This window comes from Cynocephalus volans, chromosome 7, assembly GCF_027409185.1.
Source record: "Cynocephalus volans isolate mCynVol1 chromosome 7, mCynVol1.pri, whole genome shotgun sequence".
NCBI lineage: Eukaryota > Metazoa > Chordata > Mammalia > Dermoptera > Cynocephalidae > Cynocephalus > Cynocephalus volans.
The window spans coordinates 60149304-60170325 of NC_084466.1; the positions used below are offsets into that span (position 1 = coordinate 60149304).

At 37.1% G+C, this 21022-nt stretch overlaps 1 protein-coding gene across 10 annotated transcripts in view; it reads left to right on the plus strand.

Annotated features, from left to right (window-relative positions):
- DGKH (diacylglycerol kinase eta) overlaps positions 1 to 21022 on the plus strand; it is a 169066-nt gene that overhangs the window by 83215 nt on the left and 64829 nt on the right. For 9 of the 10 annotated variants that reach the window (XM_063101712.1, XM_063101703.1, XM_063101710.1 and 6 more), the window contains 2 exons: positions 20326 to 20430; positions 20684 to 20816. In XM_063101712.1, the coding sequence (XP_062957782.1) occupies positions 20326 to 20430; positions 20684 to 20816 (238 nt within the window). Of the gene's footprint in view, positions 1 to 20325; positions 20431 to 20683; positions 20817 to 21022 lie in introns of those variants that run through there. The other variant, XM_063101713.1, reaches the window with a different exon arrangement.

Sequence of the window (21022 nt, forward strand, 5' to 3'; positions counted from 1 at the left end):
TCTTGCCTTTCATTAATCACTGCAGTGATCCCACCTTTGCGTAATTATTATGTGCCTGATAGAAGTAAACCTCATATTTATGTATCTATGTTGGTTAAAATATTTTATAGTATTCTAAAATTATACCATATTAATGCAATTTAAGTGGTTTTTGGTTTGCCTTTTTAAATTGATTCATATACAGTTTAGATGACTTTGTACTATGAAAGTTAATAATTTGTAAGTTAAGTTTGAAATCTGTATTCCTTTTTCTACATCCTAAACATTAGGGGCATTTAGAAATAAAATATCTTGTTATTGTTTCTGTGGGTGTATCATATTTATCTTTTCTTTTTTTCTTTTTTTTTTTGATGGTTGGCCGGTATGGGGATCTGAACCCTTGACCTCGGTGTTATAACACCGCACTCTAACTAACTGAGCTAACTGGTAGCCCTATTTCTTTTCATTTAGTGATATAGCAAAATTTCTAAGAATATTGCCCAGAGAAATATCTCTTAAAGTTGTTATGGGCTTTCTCAGACCAAGTCCTAGGGGGTAAGAAACCATTAGTCCTTTTGTAGCAAGACTAAAATCTTGGGGTAGAGATAAGGTGTGGACAGAAGAACAGTGCCTTTATCTCTACCTTCACTAGCAGCCCTCCATAAATCCTTCAAATGGGCTTTCTAATATAAGGAAAGACCGAGTGAACATGTCCTTGAGTATTCTGCCAAGTTGGAGCTTTGGGAACCTGGGCTTGCTTGCAAAATCAGACCATGGGAGTCCTAGTACATAGATCAGTTTGATCGATGACTTGTCATGGTCTGAATAGACACTGTCAATAGATTGGGGGAGGGGGCTCATCAACTAAACAGCTGTGTCCCTGGAGATACGGTCTGGGTATCATGATAAGTAGCTATGCTTGGTATTAACCCTTTCTCCTTGCCCTGTATCTGGTCTTGCTGAAGATCCGTGACTCAAGGAGAACGTGGCATTCTGATCAGTAGCCTTCAACCTGCTGTCTCCAGCACTTTTTCTGTCCTCCTAGGCTAGTGCATCCCATCCCCACCTCATTCTTCACTTCCAGGACTGCCCTTAGATTCATTCATTCATTTGTTTAGCAAGTTTTTATTGAGGGTTCACTACCTATATTAGACGTTGTGCTAGATTCTTGGTATACAGTGGCGAATAGAAAGAGTTAGCTACTGACTACCAATTTTTTAAAAAGTTTTAACTTGAATTTAAGCAAATTTAAAAGGATATGGGGACTACTTTCAGGGATAGGATTGGATATTCCTTGGGAATAGGATTCTTAGGATACAAAAAAACAGGGACTCGCCTCCCAACTGGGACTGGAACTACCATCGCAAGGACCAAAGTTATAGGAAAGAGAAAGGATTATACACCCTTGTGGAGCTTGAGGCCCAGACCATTCAGGGTTCCATAGACAAACTCCTCTAGGGCTGCATCATCTGCTCTTCTCCACTGATATGCGCCTATGTCAGTATTTCTGAGGCCAAAATATTGCAACCATGGAGAACTACTTATCCGTGAGACTGGGCACCAGTGTTTTATGAAGCTAGTTTTTTAGGAGGCCTTTAACCATAGGTACCTTGTGGATGGCCAATGGAAGACTGCTGTCCAGATGGAAAGTTTGGCCAGTTTTAACCTTGTATCATGAAGGATTGACCTTCCCAGTGCTCCTGCCATATTGTAGCTCCAGTGAATGGCTGCATACTTCGTGCACAGCCTCCTGGTTTTGGGCCTAGTTGTAAATCTGCATTTCACTCAGATGCTCCATGCACAAGGCATTTCACAGGCTCCAAAGAGATGGTCCTGAGCTGATGCTGTCACCATCACTATGATCCTGGAGAAAGCACTTATGGAGTAAAATTTCTACAGCTCATCTTCTCTCCTGAGAGATTCTGCATGAAAACTGGCAAGGATGGCTCAAGTTTTGGACCAGCAGCCCCAATCTCAACAGCCATCCTGTTGTACAGAGGCTTTGAAGCTGTGCAGACTGCAATGGAAGGTTTTATTCACTCTTTGCCAGCCTGACTGATCTACCAATGCACTTTTTGAAGAAGGACTACGGAATTTACTTGGCTTACACTGTGGTTTTTACATGGCTGAAGTGTTTAGTTGAAGGCTCTCTTTAGTCCCACACTCATTTAGATTAATTCCAACTTCTGATACCCATTTGTGGTGCAGACTGAAGCCTCAAATCCTGTAGAAGACAATATTCTGTTTTACATTACGTACCTGAAATAGGGGCCTAATATGAGAAAATAAACTACTGGCGGTAAACTTTTTAAAATAAAAACATATAAATATATGGATATTAGCTAAAGAAGGTCTCATATCTTATGACCATCTGATTGAAGCAGCAGAACCCTGATCAGTTTTAATATCTTGGAAGTTCTGCACTAGCTAGGGGTGGAGTTTTGTTTTCTAAGAATTTTGATGTTCCAGATCTCTGAGGAAGCCAGAATCTTTGGTGTCCTATTAAGAAATTGCGAATAGTAGGGAGCCATGGTGCTCAAACTCTCCAAAAAATTTCAGAGATGTTTGTAACTCTGTGCCTTATGAGCAACGCAAGCTTGGTAGAGTCTCGAATCATCCTGATGAGGCCCAAGTGATGTGCACCCAGACAGGAGCTCCGTGTCCATCATATCTGGTCATACTGACGACTAGAGAATCAGGCTTTGCATCCTCTATGAAATGCTCTAAAAATAAGAATACACCATTACACCTCTCAGATTTTGGCTCCATTAGACAATTTAAAGCATCAACCTTTTATTTAAAAAAAAAATTAAAATTTTAGTTTTGCCTTGAATGTTAATAAAATATTAAAACAGTACTGAGGAAATCCTATTATTCTACATTTAAAAAATTTAAGGTGTTTACACTATTTATGAGAAAACAAATGATTATTCATTTGTCTCTGAAACCTCTTTGATGTATCCTATAACTCATCATAAGCCGTATGAGCACACAGGCACTTTTCATTTTATATCTCTCTTAATTATCTCAATAAGCCCAGGAAGAATTCTTTCTTCCATTCAACAGATGAAAGGGGTGAGGTTCAGAGAACTTAATTTGTTTAAATTTACATAGTTACCAAGTAGCATAATTAACATTTAAAGCCCGTGCTCTTTCATGAGAACGGATAGTGTATTGGAATTTTCAAGCTCCTATAATTAAGAATACAGTCACAGAAACCAGGTAAAAGCCCACCATTTTTAGTAGGATTTAGTCCAATCTGGCCATTCCTAGTGAATCCTCATTACCTTCAAGTGAGGAGAAAGTTTATGTAGAAAAGTGTACAGCTAGCAGTGATTAGAGAGCTTGCTTGTAGTCATACAGTGTCCATTCTTGTGATGGTCATTAGGCTAATTATCTTTAATGGATGAAAGAGAATTAGCAATTTTGATCCCCCTCTGCATTTTAGTCTCAGGTAAGAATTTAATTTTCTTACCTGAAGAAATCAGGTAAGAAAAATTGAAGAAGGTCAATTTTTAAATTAGTTTCTGTAAAAAAGATTTTCAATTCAGTATTTTCTACCTTATACACTTCTGTGGTCTCTGGACCAAATTTAAATTTGGCCAAGACCAAATCTTAATACAAGAAGGCAAAGATAGGTTTGTACTTACAGGAGACAAATTACAATCTAGTCAGCAATAGACACGTGGAGTCAGAAGCAAGATCTTTCTAATGACAACGAGTAGGTGAAGTGCTATCCAGCTGGAGATATTTAATTATTTATTTATTTTGTCGGTTGTCACAAGATGAAACTTGCTGGTAGCAGACAGAAGGCTTATGGACATTCCTGGAACTCAGGTTGTGTTAGCTGATTAGGGCTGGGGTAGAGGGTTAGCCACCTTTCTTAGGATATTCTCAGAAGCTTCCAGTAAGCAGCCTCCACTAGAATGGAACTCAAGGCAGAAGTTAGTCTTCATATCTTGGAAGAAAACATTAGTAGCAAGAAATTATTAGAGAGATCTGACATCTTAGAGTAGGAGGTGTGGCTACACAACAACTCTTGCTCTTGACATCAGGACTTGATAAGGCCCATTCCAGCAAAATTGAGTGATATTTTCCTTAGATCCACATAGCAGGCATTTCCCAGTGACATGGTCTATTGAGATCAATTGGTAGGGCTTCTTGTCTCTGCAAATGGATGCTTTATGCATTTCATTAATGCTTTTTGATAATCTAGCACAACACTATTTAGTATGAACATCTGACAGTGAGTAGCTAATGGAGGAGTAACCAGAAGCCACATAGTCCCACCACTAATATTTCAAGTTGGAATAGTGACAGTATTTTACGTGTTGTAGATCTCATGTTTGTAAGAGCAATGGGCTGAGTGTTTGGTTTCTGTGGTCTGGTTTCTGCACCAACCTTGGCCTTTTTTTTTTAGAATTCCGTCAATAAGGATGCTAACAGTAATTAATTTTTCTCAGTTGCTCAACAATATTATTAGAACTGCCCTATTTGTTAGGTCTATAATGTGAGAAAAGCTGTCAGGACAAAGCATCTAATCCTCCATTGGGCGATCTTTGTGAGAATTCAGGGTTTTTTGTTTGTTTGTACAAGTAAAATGTTGTCCATATGGATATGTTTTAGATTGTATGTGCCTTTTCAGGATGGGTAGAATCATGTCTACCAGCAAAGACTGACAAGACCATCTTCAAAATGACTGAAGAAGAACTTCTTAAAGATTTTAACCTGAGGTTTAACACAATATCAAGGTACACATATTACAGAATAGGTTGTGAAGAAGGTTTTTCAAGTCTTTAGATTCATCAATCCTTCACTTTCTACATCATCCAAATCAGAGGGGTAGTGAAATGTACTGTTTATGTGTGCAAAGACATATGTATATGTAAGGATGTTGATTTCACTTAGTAATAGGAAAAGACTGGAAACAACCCACATGTGTAAGTTAGAGACTGGTTGGAATGAATTATGAAATACATCACACAATGGAATATTATGCAGCCACCAAAAAGACATACCAAACTCCAGGTTTTATACAGTGGGAAAAGCCAGATGTGGAACAGCATGCGCGTATAAAATGTTACTCTGTGTGTTTGTGTGTGTGCACACGTGCATTTTAAATCTCAAAAGAGCACATAGTTACATGGAGCTAGACTCTCTGGAGCAGTACACAAGAAGCTGACACATATTTGCTTTCAGGAGAGCAAATTAGTAGCTGGGGGCAGGCTAGGAGAGAGATGAGCTTTTCGTTCTAAATACATTTTGAATTTTGTATCACAAATGTGTGTTACCTATTCAGAAAATTTAAAATGCTACATGGGAGACCTTTCTGGCAGCTTTCCAGCAGATACATTTGACAAGAGCGATAGATGGCAGGAAGACCACTTGGACACTACCACAATGTCCAGGGAAACCATGATAGGGTACATACGTATCAGATTGTCTGTTATGGGAGGGAAGGAAGGGATGGATGAGGACCTTGTGCAGGAAGACTGGAGAGCTGTGGCCAAAGAAAGAGAAGAAGAAGAGGAGGAAGTTAATGTAGAGTTGTTGAATTTGGAAGGATTGGTTTATAAATTATGCCTTTAATTAAGGGTAGAAAATGGGAATAAAAGCAGGCTTGTGGGGGAGAGGGGGAATGAAAAGAAGATTTCAGTTCTGGACATTGTGAATTTGAAGTGATGGTAAGATATCCTGGTGATGTCTAGCAGGCAGTTCAAAGAGGTACTTAAACACTATTACAGTGGCTTTTTTAAAAAAGTACTTTTTTGGTATCATTTTTATGGCTCTTTTTAACTTTCTAACATGTTCAAATATCTTCTCCATTCCTTAAGTATGATATGGTGTAATGGAAAATTTGGGTTTTAGAAATATTTTTGTTTAGTGGTGACCAATACAAAACAAGATAATGATTTTGTTTTGAAATTTCCCATTACATACGTGTCCTGTACAAAGCCATTTACGGTTATGAACCAAATAGCTAGTGCCAGGGGAATGAGGCTAATGCATTGTTCCGATCTCTGGTACAGTCTGAAAATATTAAATGAATGGTAAAAGTTTTAATGCATCCATTAACTAATACCACTAATTTACAATGGGAGTGTATGTGACAGCCTACATAAGTAATTTCTGAAATCACTGTGATCCTTGTTATTACAATTAATGCTAAAAAAAAACCTCTCAGTTTCCTGTGTACAATGTAATAATACTTCTAATACAATGCCATACATAATTACATATCCTGTAAATATTTTATTCTTTAAAGGTGCCTGGTTTGCAGAGACCTGTCTATGTTAGTAAATAAAATCATCATCATCATCATCATCATCGTTATTGTTATTGACCAACACCTCTGTATCCCCTTTCTTGCTCACCTTTAAAGAATGTGCAAGTAGGTATAGGGCTGAGATGCAGGTGTGCAGCAGCTGTTTATTATTATTATTGTTGTTGTTGTTGTTTTGTTTTGTTTTTGTTGTCTGGCTATAAAACAAGCTGAACCCTTGACCTTGGTGTTATCAGCACCACGCTCTCCCAAGTTAGCTAACAGGCCGGTCCCCTTACTATTATTTTAAGGGGAGAAAAAATGAGCAGCATATGGAGCCTTTTCTGCGCCCGTCCTTCTAGGATGATGTCAGTACATTCTTTGCCATTCCTTCATTATCTAGTATATGGCTGGTAGGGCAGACAGAATTTAGTTTCAAATCCCATCTGCACTTTGAGACCTTGGACAAATTACAGACCTTTCTGAGCCTTAGGGTCCTCCAAGGAAAAATGCGATTCCTCCTTGTTGAATTGTGTGGATGAGATGAGAGTATATACTGGCCTGTTACAATTACTCCATAAATGATAACTCTTAGTACTGTATTTTGGACTTGTAAAAAGAATTTTTTTTCATGGAGCGAGTTTTTAATTTTAATAAACTCAAACTTACAGATTTATTCTTTTATGGATTTTTTTAAGGTGTTGAGACTAAGAACTCTTGGCCTATTCCTAGATCTCCAAATTTTCTCTTGCATTTTTTTGTCTAAAACTTTTTTTTTTTTTTGGATTGTAAAATGATTTAAATTCCAAATGTGAAGCTGGAGTCATCTAAACCTTTTTCATTGTCACTCCTGACAACCAGTTCATCACCAAGTCCCGTTAATTCTGCCTTATAAAAACCTGCTAAATCCTTTCCTCTCTATCATCTGCTCAAATCTGTGTGGTGTGCTGCAATGCAGGGCCTGCTGCACCCTTAACTTATGTCCTGTCATGCCTTTCCCGCAGTTTTGTAACAGTCTCCTACCATGTCTCCTGACCACTGAGCTGACCGGCTGCACTGCCCTGTTGGTGTTACCTTTCTAAAACGAGTATCTGCCCTTCAGCATAGTGCTCCATTGCTTTTAGGATCAAATCCATATCCCTTAGTGTGGTTAACAGTTTTTTTCATAATTACCCCTCTGGCTTTATTTTCCTTTTTCAACTTGTGGTTGTTATATCACACTATTTAACCATACCCAGCCCTTGCCTTGACCTCTCTTCTTGTGTGTGTGTTCGTGTTTCCTTTGATTTACAATATCCATGCCTTCTGCTTTTCACAGACACACACACGAAATCTTCCTCCTTACTTGTTTGAGTATCATCTTCTCCCACAAAACATTCCCTGATCCTTTAGTCTTGGTTAGTTGCTCCTTCACTGTGTTCTCCTTGCCCCCTGGGTGCTGAAAGCATGGATAGGTTCAGATCATGAAGTATCTTGTAAGCCATTCTGAGTGGTTTGGAAGATGAAAGGGAGGGAGCTACTATACTGAACTTAGGTTTACTTATCTATGTTTCCCATTGTACTGTGAGCTCCTTGAGTGAAAGGACTGGGTATCTCCTCTCTCTGTCCTGCAGCTGCAACATTGCTTGGCAGAAAATAAGCACAGTTTACATTTTCTAATGAATGAATGGATGGATTCAAATGGAGAATGTGAGTTTTAAACTATCACAATAGGTAGCCTTCAGCACTTTCCTCAAAATGCTACAGCTTGTCTAACCTATCGTATTTGCTCATGGCTTAAAACATTAACATACCTTGTTCTAGGCTTGTGTTTGGCTTTTAGTTGTGAAAACAGACATGAAGTGGGTGGAGCCAGAAAATAATCAAATGATAATATATAAGTGGAGAAAAGTGCTACGAAGGTAAGAATAGCATGTTGTGATGGAGAATAAAAGGGGGAGACCCTTTTAGATAAGGTTATCAGAGAAAAGCCAGTAAACTTTTTATTTCAAACACTTGGGTGTTGAATTTAAGGGGAGCTTGCAAGCTTGCAATCTTGCAAACACTAAGCAAATGACATAGAATTATGCAGCTGATTTGTGTGGCTTGCCTATCAGTTTTGAATTATTTTTGTTTATCTTTGGTAGTTGTGAAATATGCTTGCTTTATATTGGCAATCTAAGTATTAATTGATTTTAGTCTGTTCCTAGAGTGCTAGGTTATTTTTAGATTTTTAAGTTTTTTTTTTACAATTTTGGTGAACCAAGTATATTTTTAGTAATAAAACCTAGTTATAGCTATTTATTATATAGCCAAATGAGATTATAGCTTAATTATTTTGAAAAATTTTAAGGAAAAATTATTTTGTTATTGCTAATCTGAAATTTTCTCTATCTTAACCCTTTTATTTTCTATTGAAATAATTGTTTTAATGGCATTTGATTTCTTAGAGCTATATATATCAAATTATAGCAAAATAGATTGTACTCTAGGCTGCGTTTTGTGGTTCATGTGAAGGAACCTATAATGGATTGAATTATGTCCACCTAAAACTCACTGAAGCTTGAACTGTGTTTCCCAAGTTTTATGTATTAGAAACTTAGCCCCCACTGTGACTGTTAAGAGGGTGGGAAATCCTATTGTGGTAATTGAAAGGTGGGGCCTTGAAGAGATGATTGGATTGTAGGACCGTGCAGTAGTGAGTGGATTAAAAATGGTGGTCAGGGGTGTGGTTCTGAGGGCTTTGAATGAAGAAGAGAGTCTGTCTTGCTCTCTCTCTGCTTTCTCTGCTTCCACCATCTTGCAATGTGAGACCTCTGGGTCACTGTTGCCACCACCAGATGGACTTTGGACTTCCCAGCCTCAGAAACTGTAAGCAATAAATTTCATTTTCTTATAAATCACCCAGTTCTGTGTATTTTTTTTATAACAATAGAAATGGACTAATACAGAACCTGAGAAACAGGACCTGCTTGTCTGGTGTAACAGAGAAAAGAGATTGTGATTTAAAGTCAGAAGACCCAGCTGTACAGTCTGGCTCTGCTACTTGCTGAGTTTGCAATTTTAGAAAACTTAAATATCTTTTTACCTCTCATGGAGGCCATGAGAGTTATATAGAAGATTAAATGAGATAATGTATGTGACCATTTTGACAGCAAAGCACTTTGAAAATGTAAGATGCTGCAGAAGTAATCTTTCTGTTTATCAGCATCAAAGCCCTCTATGTGTCCTATTTTTAATTAACTTAATTATTAGTTCGTTTGAAGAAAAGTTGTTTGTATTCATAGATATTAATTGAAATTATGAGTATGTTAAGAAAAATAAATTTCAGGTATCATTGATTTATTAGTTCATTATGACAATATCAAAATTAATAATTATGTATTATGTTTATTTTATGGGTGTAGTAAGTTGAATAATAGACCCTCAAACATGCTCACATCCTAATACCTGGAACCTGTGAAAGTCACCTTACCTGGCAAAAGGAGCTTTGTACTTGTGATCATGTGATCCTGAGATGTGATCATCCTGTATTATCTAAATGGGCCCAGTGTAATCACAGGGGTCCTTGTAAAAGGGAGGTGAGAGGAGTCAGAGTCAGAGAAGATGTGAGTAAGGAAGTAAGAGGTTGGAGTGATGCCAGGAAGGGACTTTGAGCCAAGGAATGTGGGTGGTCTCTAGAACCTGAAAAAGCCAAGGAAGTGGATTCTCTGCTAGAGTTTCTGGAAGGAACACAGCCCTCCAGATACCTTGATATTAAACTTCTGACCTCCGTAACTGTAAGAGAGTAAATACGTATTGTTTTAAGCCACTCAGATTGTGACAATTTGTTACAGCAGCAATAGGAAACTGATACAATGGAGATAGACTAAACATTAATAACCATAATTTGTATGCATTCTAAGAGGCTTTTAATACTGACTTTGGCCCAAATTTAGTCTTCAAAGCAATAGGGGTTTATTATTGTACATGTGATACATATAGATGAATAATATAGATAGATATAATAGGATACCCCAGCAAGTAACACCTAAAGCATGTCTAAGTAGATTCCCCAGGGCCTTTACCATGTCTTCTTCCCAGGGAGGTCAGGGCAAAGGCGCAACCTACAGAGAGACTGTCTTTACCTGCCAAGGTTTCACTATGTCCTTCTGCTTTTGACTCCTGTGAACCAGAGGCTTCTGGGAAGTAGCAGTTGGGGCCTTGACTCTGAAACACAGCCTTAAAAACATGATGGTCCCAGAAAGATGTTAAATAGACTGCTTTCTTTTAAAGTTTTAGTATATAGTCTAAGACCGTATAAATTATGTAAGGTTGAATTCAGTTGCTGAATTGAAAAATATTTGGATTGTGCCACCTTACATGCCTTTATTTTATTAAAGTGTAATGTTTTATTACGTTTTTCAAAAAATTTTTTGATTTTATAGTATTTTGGATTTTAAAAATTTAAATAAAAAGTTTTGCTTTTTAGAATTTGAGAACCTGCGGAAATACTGTGTATATAGTGTTACTATTGGTACTAAGAGCATTGAAATCTGTAGTTCCTTTTTTCGTGGAAACAGGTATCAGAATTTATATTTTATTTATATTTTATACTTTTTTAATTCAAAATATTTTAACATTTATTTGTACAAATTTTTGGAATACAGTGTGTTATTTCAATGCATGCATATACTGTGCAATGATTCAGTTAGGCTAGATAGCATAGTTTTGTACCCATTCGTCCACCGTTTTTCCTCCTCTCCCCGCTGCCCCCACCTCTTATAACCATTATCCTACTCTCTACTTCTATGAGAACCACTTTTTTTTTTTTAAGATTCTATATGTGAGTGATATCCTGTGGTATTTGTCTTTATGTGCCTGACTTAACGTAACATGATGGTTTCCAGTTCCTTTCATTACACTTTAAGGCAATAAAAAAGTCTAATATTAGGTTATGAAAAGAAGTCATATTAACATGGAAAATGACACTGTTATGAAGCCATGATTCCTTGGTCAAGAAGTAGGTTTTGTGCTAAGGAGTCAAATTGACCTGATGTTAAGCAGAGTCATTAAGGCTCAAGAATTATGGAAGTAGGATGTGACAGCTTTCTTCAGCTCAGTGCATCCCACCCCAGCTCAACCAGCGAACAGAAGTTTTAATTCATTAGATTCTATGGACAGTTTAGGCCACGTGAATAAGGGAGCCACATTACTCATCTAAATTGAGTTTGGTATGTCAGAGAAAGGTAGGAGGTCAGAGATGGGTCCTGGTGGATGTGGTCTACAAGCTAAGGCCAAGAGCTGAACAGGGTCTATGTGGACATAAGGACACTAAGGTCCCTCACCTTCTTAGTCTCTTGAAGAGCTTTGCTAGGAGTTCTCAAATGCTTGGGTACTTTTCTTTTTAATTATGAAAAGTTTCAAATATATACAAACTCAGGATGACTCTGTAATGAGCCCCATATCCCCGTTGTCCAACTCCCAGTATTATCTAGATTTTATCTCACTTGTGTCATCTATTTTCTCCTTTTCCTATTTTACTGAAGTGTTTTAAAGCAAATTTTTCACATCATTGCAGTTCATCCCTCATTTTTCAGTAGGCATCCCTAAAAATATGGTTGCCAGATTTTAAATCTTCCTTTCCATCTTTCTTTTCAAACACTGCTTGGTTATGCAGAAGCTGTGGAAGAGATTTACTGAACTGAGCATAGTTATATAGTCCAGTATTGCCAATGAAGGAATAATCTTTTTAATTTTTTTCTTGTTATAACAGTGCTGTTACTTATTTAATTCTTCATATAAGAAATGCATTAAATTTGCGGACAACTCATTTAGCGTCTACATTTGTTTGTTCTCTTTAATATGTTGCAGCAAAATTAATTCATACCTAATTTACAGAGATAATTGAGGGATCAATGAGATATTGCCTTTCTGCCATAAGCCAGTTGTCAAGTGTTCCTGTAGAAAAGGAAAAAGACATACTCTTAGCAAAGATGTTCTGCTGTCATCCAAAGATCTTTTTCCTATCTATAATTCATTGATTTCTCAGAATAATTGTTATTATAAAAATTTTTCATTAGAATTTCGTTTTTGATACTTGTACATTTTTTGTAGAACCTTGTCAAAAGTGAGTAGTCTTTCCTATATTTGGGACAGAATTCTCAATCAATTATCTATGTCAGTATATAGGTAATTACTTGATTTGTAGTTTGGTTTTTGAAATTAATACTACATCCAGAAGATGCATAGCTTCTCCTTAAAACAGATAAATAAGCTGCACGGGAACAAACTTTCTCACTTCCTAACAAATGGCTCCCTCTTTATTTTGAGCACCTTTGGAGATGATTTGAAGTTTGATACCTCTTAGTTTGCATTATAGGGATGTCCCCTAAGATCAATAAGTTGTTATTCAGTCAGAATGACCAACCAGTTAGAAGGATGATCAGTCAGCCAAAACCAAAAGTGTAGAATGACTTTCAAGACCTTCTTTGATTCTCAGTAAAGAATGTATATGTGTTTGTGTATAAATCTAAACGTTGTACTAAGCAGACATCTGAAAATATTTTTAGATCATTCTGAGAAGGAATAGGGAGGACCTTAGTTCAGCTGCAAATATTATGATTTAGGATCCTATTTACATAGTATGCTGCCTGCATAGCAGAATTTCTTTATAAATTTCAGCTGCAGATTATTAATGAAGTTCTATGTTTGAATTACCTGGCAACCTCGGTCTTATCATTAGTCCATTACATCTTTTTATGTATGTATGTATGTATGTATGTATGTATGTATATATGTATGTATGTATGTATGTATGTATGTATGTAAGTAATGTATGTATGTATGTATGTATGTATGTATGTATGTACCAGTAAGGGGATCGCAACCCTCGGCACGGTGTGGTCTGCACCACGCTCAGCCAGTGAGTGCACCGGCCATCCCTAGATAGGATCCATACCCGCAGCCTCAGCACTACCAGCTCCGCACTCACCTGAGTGAGCCACGGGGCCGGCCCTCATTACATCTTTTTAAGTTATTTTGCATCATTTTAGATATTGTGAAATTTGTGTTCTAGGCTATCATGGAACTCTTCTCTTTCTTCTTGAGCACTTAAGTAGATTCCATAATGTTCATGTCTATAAAATGAACATTTATGGTATTGCACCGGTGTGGTAAGGTCTCTTCTCAATCTAGAATTCTGTTATTCTATTGATTTAAACTACACTGTCTGTTGAGTGGCACTTCCTTTGGTCATGGTGCCAGAAATGCATCTGGTGTGACATTTTACCTTATTTAAAAATTCAAGCACCCTTGAAATAAAATATGCATTAAACCTTTATGTATTCATATCTCAGAAAAATTGCTACTTGTTATCTTAGAAAACAGATGGGGCTTGAGGTCACTGGATAATAAAATGGGGAAATATTGACTCCAGAAAGCAAAGGAATTGGAAGAGTCTGTGTAGGAGTAAAAATAGACTTCAGCTGCTTGTACTTGTACCTGTCTAATTATGGTGGATTTAGCCTTTTTTTTTTCTTCAAAAAACCACAACATAGCACTTCAGGGTTCAAACAGAATGATCAAACAAAAACAAAAATCCATTTCAGATTGGTCCCAAAAAAGGAATCCTATTGATGGCAGATGAGAACACTGGGAATTTGGGAGCAGAAGGTGCTGAAAAGAGAGATAAGAAGCCATAAGGATTAACAGCACTTTCCTGACATTATTTAGACCAGACCCTGCCTTTACTAAAGGAAAGTTGGACATTTCCACTATCCTTCATAGTTGACAAGCAGAGGTGTGCATTAGAATCACTTGTGTAGCTTTGCCAAACTACATGTAAAATTATCCACATCTCCCCCCAAACCAAGATTTTGATTCAGCAAGTCTGGTATGGGGCTGGGTATGTTTTGAAAAAAAAAAAAACCTCTTGGCTTGATTCAAGTGCACATTTGCAGTTGCAGACTTGTGCTCTTGGATGTAGAAGGCCCCAGTTTACTCTTTGAAATATGGGAGGATCTCTGCTCTCAAAATAGTCACTTAAGATGCATGACTACATTGCAGTTTGGCACATTTAAGTTGTCAAAGTGAATTATTTCATCCTGTAAAAGAATAATGAAAAAAAGCAACATGCATAATTAAAGAGCTGGATATAGATTTTATGCAGAAAGATAGAAGAGGTATATTAAGACTGAGCAGTTGGCAACTTCAGGTGTAGCAAAACTAGTTTTAAAAAGGCACATATTATACCTGACAATATATATATATATATATATATATATACCTATAACAAAAGTCAAATTGTATCCCCTAAATGACGATGAATGTAGACAATAAAAATTATTATAAAACAATTAAACTTTCTGCTTGTCCTGCCTCCCAATAAGGGCTTCTTACTGCATATAAATTTTTATTTCAAGGGCTGGCCTGTTAGCTTAGCTGGTTAGAGCATGGTGTTAAAACACCAAGGTCAAGGGTTCAGATCCCCATACTGGCCAGCCACCCCCCGCCAAAATTTTTTTTTAATTTGTATAAGGGCAGTTCAGGATTAATCATTAAAGATTCAACAAGAAGTCCTGCAATAGGGCAGATGTGATCAGTTTGTTGTAAAGAACTTGAGGTTAGAAATAAGAATTTCCAAACAAAAAGTTGTTGGACATTTAAAATGAAGAGAAGGTTGCAGAATTTCCTACATTGTAGAATCAAAAGATCTCAGTTAAAATGAGTAACCACGTACCTTGAATAGTTTAGGTATAGTAGCTACTAAACATGACATGCTGAATTCTTTCAGTGCTGTACAGAGACTGATTCTGTAAATTTGGTGAGCCTTTTGCCATTTTATACTACTGCTTTGGGTAAGGTTAGATGTGGTGCAATTAAGGGGGGTCAATTTTTTCCTCATTTATTGTTTGATATTTTCCTAATATTTTCCAAGGCGTAGGTCAGTAGGTCATCGTTATTATTATTCTTATCTTGGTGGTTTGCTAGTCAGTGACTAGCTTGTTGGCAAAGTGCTTTCATTTCTGACTTAAGCTCATTTGACCTTCATCTTGGACCACAGTTACACAGGAAGTAAATACATTACAGAAGAACTTGGTAAATGTATATGTAATTTCTGTCACTGCCAAGAGTAATTGTGATGCCAACATTGACTGAGCGGCAGACACTGTGCTAAATGCTTTACCTCGATTGTCTCATCATCCTCACCTGACTCTGCACAGTTGTGAGTTACTGCTCTATCCCCACTCAGCAGAGGAGAGAATGAGGCTCAGAGAGCCCAGAAATCGTGTCCACAGCCACACAGGTGAGAAGGGGTGCTTTCAGACTCAGGTTAGCTCGGTCCAACTTCAGAGTTTAGGTGCTGAATCACTCTGCTCATATTAGTGATTTCCAATTGAGAATTTTCAGACTAACAATTCCCTCTAATTCACTTCTCTCTAGAAGCATCTCTCATTTTTAAAGTTCTAACGTTGTGGGGAACAATAAAATATCTTTAGACAGTGGGTCTCAAACTTGGCTGAACTTTGGATTTACCTGGGAGTTAAAAAGAAATACTGGTGGCTGGGCCCAACACTCAGGTGTTCTGAGTTCATTAATGTGGAACGTGGCCTGGACATTGTTTACATCCCAATGTCCAGGCCACGTTCCACATACAACCACCTGGTAATTCTAATGTGCTACAGAATCTGAGAACTGCTTTGGAGCAATGTAAATTTTTAAATTTCGAATTCCCATCTTTCAGTTAGTAAAAAATGAATGTTTCTATTACAGAATTACTACATATTTGCCTTAGAAACTGCAAACAAAAAAAAGTGACAAAAGGATCTGTAATCCCTTCACTGAAAGATAGCAGCACAGTATTTGGATATGTGTATCTTTTTTTTTTGCCCTGGGCACATTTATATATTTAAAGTTTTAACTACAGTGTTACTGGTCTATAGTATCGTATTTAATGCCAGATTGCCTTGTATCTGTTTTATGTATTTACATGCCTTACCAGACTGAGATATTCTTGATTCTTGTTTACATATAATAGTGTCGTTGGATCAATTCTTATAGGCCAGTAACTCCCAAAGTGGAGCAGTGTCTCTATTAACAGAGAGTTTGTGTGTTATCTGAAGGAACACTTAGGAAGCTGATTTAGATGTCTGTCTTTTGTACCGCGTGTTGTACAGCACTTTTTCATTTTTTTATTTTTATTTATTTATTTATTTTTTTAAATTTTATTTTGTCGATATACATTGTGGCTGATTATTGCTCTCCATCACCAAAACCTCCCTCCCTTCTCCCTCCCCCTCCCCCCCAACAATGTCCTTTCTGTTTGCTTGTCTATCAACTTCAAATAATTGTGGTTGTTATATCTTCTTCCCCCGCCCCCCGGTTTGTGTGTGTGTGTGTGTGTGTGTGTGTGTGTGTGTGTGTGTGTGAATTTATATATTACAAGCAACCCAATTAAAAAATGGGCAAAAGAGCTAAGTAGGCATTTCTCTAAGGAAGATATCCAAATGGCCAACAGACATATGAAAAAATGCTCAACATCACTCAGCATCCGGGAAATGCAAATCAAAACCACATTGAGATACCATCTAACCCCAGTTAGGATGGCTAAAATCCAAAAGACTCTGAACGATAAATGCTGGCGAGGCTGCGGAGAAAAAGGAACTCTCATACATTGTTGGTGGGACTGCAAAATGGTGCAGCCTCTATGGAAAATGGTATGGAGGTTCCTCAAACAATTGCAGATAGATCTACCATACGACCCAGCTATCCCAGTGTTGGGAATATACCCAGAGGAATGGAAATCATCAAGTTGAAGGTATACCTGTTCCCCAATGTTTATCACAGCACTCTTTACAATAGCCAAGAGTTGGAACCAGCCCAAATGCCCATCATCAGATGAGTGGGTACGGAAAATGTGGTACATCTACACAATGGAATACTACTCAGCTATAAAAACAAATGAAATACTGCCATTTGCAACAACATGGATGGACCTTGAGAGAATTATATTAAGTGAAACAAGACAGGCACAGAAAGAGAAATACCACATGTTCTCACTTATTGGTGGGAGCTAAAAATTAATGTACAGCACTTTTTCAGACAAGTCAGTCCCTGGTTTACCTGTTGTCCCCCTTACAGACTCTTTAGGCAAAGCCCTTGTGATTTTTATTTCTGGGCTTTGGCATGCAGTACATGCTCACTTAATGCTTGTATGGAAGAACAGACATATGTATTACAGGAGTGGTGGTTACAGTTTGAAAACGTTAATTACTGAAGTAAGTTCAGATGTTTTGAAAAAATCCTCTGGGAATGTAGGTGTGGTAGGCAGAGAAGGTAAGAGTGGGGTTGAGATAAGGAAAGGGACTAGAGGACACTTTAGGATAGGTAAGCTTCAGATCCTTCAAGAAAAGTAAAACGTCCTGAAGTTCCAGAAGCTTCTGGACTTGGCCCCCAACAGGCTGTCTTCCCTGGGGAATAGCTCCCCACCACAACATGGTGAAGGGATCCTGTGTTATCCCTCCATCGCCCCTATCCTACTCACTTATAATAAAGATAAATCAGATACACCTTCAGAGTAAGAACCAAATAATTTTCTGAATTTGCTCTTCCCCAGATATTTTCCCAATAACCATGTAGATGAGAAACTGCTATAGTGTAATGGAATTCAGTTTGGGTATAACTAGAGCCTGTCAGTCAACAACTATGATTGTCAGATTCTTGCCTACAAATGTCTGGCATGAGGAAAAACTTAAAAGGTGGAGAGAGGACTCAGAGCATTGAAGACCTGCTGAGGGATTACCCCAGGAGAGAAAGGGCCAATTTGGAAGATGTTTCAAGTTGGCTCTTGTCAGGCTTGTCTCAGTCAGCCCAGCACCTCTGGGCTGCTCACTGAGGTATTTCTGCAGCCACAAAGCCAGACATCTTTGCATCGTATGATTTACAAAGGACTTCTTTTTCATACTGACTTCTTACAATGTAACTTTATAATCAGTAGATTTCTTAATCACTATTATGGCCTATAAATCAAAATAACTTTATAATTTATTTTTTCCTCTGGAAATCTTAACTTTCTATTTAAAAAATGTGTTAAGATCTTTAGTTACTTATTACTGTTCATTTTAAAACAAATTTTTACTTCATTAGGATGTAAGGTACATGCAGAATTAAATGATATTGCCGAAAGCATTTAGAATTGAGGCATTCATGTAGTTCCAAAAGCTGTGTGAAAAAGTAGAAGCCATTGTCTATCCTTTCTCACCTTTTTTAAAATTCATGATGATTTCTAAAGACTTTTAATGTAAAGGCATTAAAGATAGTTTTCATCATGTCATCATGCTTTTACTTAGAATTCAACAAAGAACAAAATGAAAGAATAAAATCGCAAGCAAGATTTGTTTTTCTGAATAATACTTGTCTCATGATAAAATCATAAATGGCAAAGAGGGAATCCTTATAGTTACATCACATAGTATAGCAAAAAATAAAATAAATGCCAGAGGCGACATTTATTCACTGATTCCAGTGAAACGGAGGTTTCTGGACTGCCGTGCCAGTTGCTGGAGCCAGGAGCATATTATGATTTAATGGTACCTCTCTGCTGCACTTGATGAGCTGTCCTAGAAAAACATTTTGAAGCAATAAAGCATCCATTTGGCTTTTAAGTAATGAGGTACACATTGCTCTTTGCATTAACTATTTATTCAGGAAGAGAAGTGACCAACTGCTAATAAGCTTTATCCAAAGAGGGTCATGGAAAACAAAAAATGCAAAAGTGAGGTTCTCTTCAGTTTCATATGCAATTAACAAACACCCAGAGCTGAACGGTTGGTGCTCCTCTTCCATGTGACTTTTGGCCGGCTGTATTTAAGTGGGAGTGCCTGTCAGATGTATTAAAATCTTCTGGGTGTAAGGAAGGACTGTCTAGCCTAAACCGATTACACATGAGAGGAGGCAGTGACTGGTGAGTAGCTAAGATTGGGCTGATTTCTCTATTGTTTTGGAAAACGGATTTATTTTTTAAGATGAATTGTAGTGATTTAGGCTTACTAGTTTACTTCTTTGGGGAAGGGTTCCTTTTTTTTCTTTTTAAATGACTATTGCTTTTTCATTACTGGTGAAATCTGTATAATGCAATAGAATGTTTAGGTTTATCACTTAATCAAGAGGCTTTTAATCTGGGAAAGTTTTTTATTTGCTTTATAGTAATATGTAATTTATTATTTGGTAATATTTTCTGGATAGGAATGTAACATTTTGTTCTTCTTTCACAAGTAAATAGTCCCTTCTTTGCAGCAGATGCTTAGGATTTAGTAAACTTAAGGTTATAACCACATAACATATTCACACATATACAGGACTTACAAGTCATTTCAGAATCTTACTTTGAAGCACTTTTGGTGTTACAACCACATGAAGTTTTCATCCCACTTTCTTTAAGGTTCTTAAGGTAATTAATTTGCCTTTTTTTGGTGACATGAAAAAAGATGAAAGTCACAATTATTTTCTTCCCTAAAGCCAACTAAAGGATTTTTATGCTAATTCTTACTCCCTGCTCTCACTAAAAAGTAGTACATGGAGTTCTACACAATGGGGGGTCCGGGGGCGAATCTTTCACATAAATCATATTAAAATAGGCAGTGAAAATGATACGTAAACTCAATATAACTATTAAAAATATTCTTGATATAATAAATCAATTATGAAATCATTTAATATTGTGTTCCTTTGCTTTTCAATTTTAAAGTATTTTCTGTGTTGAAAATTATGTATTCTAAGCTTACTATGAATTGTTTTGAAGTATGTTTACAATCAATTTTCAAAATAAATTCCATGAAATAAGAATGCATTATTTCTTTGGGTTTATAGCCTCTTGAAAAAGGCTAAAAAGCCTGATAACTAAGTAGCAATAGGAACAAAGACAAGAAAAGTCTCCTTAGAATTTTCCTTTTCTAGACCACATCAAATCATACACAGAGAAAAAAAACTCATTTCTGTTGCAGAGAATCCTTTCTTCATCAAGAAAATAAAATGTTAGAAATGGAATTACCCCATAAGATGTTCAGTTTTGCAATAATCTTCCTTGTTGAGTATTTACAATCATTAGACTGGATTATCCCTTTCAGATAATCACTCCATTCAGAAGGCTAATGCTGTGTGCTGAGAACCGAAAAGAGATGGAAGATTGGATCAGCTCACTGAAATCTGTACAGACCAGAGAACCTTACGAGGTAAAATAGCATCTCTTCTGTCACCTTGTGTTCTTAGAGAATAAGGATTAGCCAAAGAGCAAGAGCTATTCTATGCAAAAATAATTTTGTGTAGACTCATTCAGATTTTGAAATTTTTTCTATAAAGCAAAGTGCTTTGGTTTTAAAAATGATGGATTTGAAATTTTGCTCATTACTGTATATATTCCAAATAGTTCAGCATCTGTAGTCTTATCTCTTGTTTGGCAAATCTGTCCTCATGTCTCATTTCTAGGTGGCCCAGTTTAATGTGGAACATTTCTCAGGGATGCATAACTGGTACGCCTGCTCCCATGCCCGCCCCACCTTCTGTAACGTGTGCAGAGAGAGTCTTTCTGGAGTCACCTCCCATGGCCTGTCCTGTGAAGGTACCGTTGCATCCAACATATGTCCTCCCCCATCAGTAACCGTAGACATACTTCCACGAAGTACACAGAAACACTCATCACAAGAAAACATTTCCCTTGGGTGGAAGCAGTAGCTGAGAGTACCTCAGCTGGAGTACAGTGTTTAAGTTTCATTGTAGCTTAATATTGAGCTCTGCACACATAGGATTAACTTTGGAAATATTTTT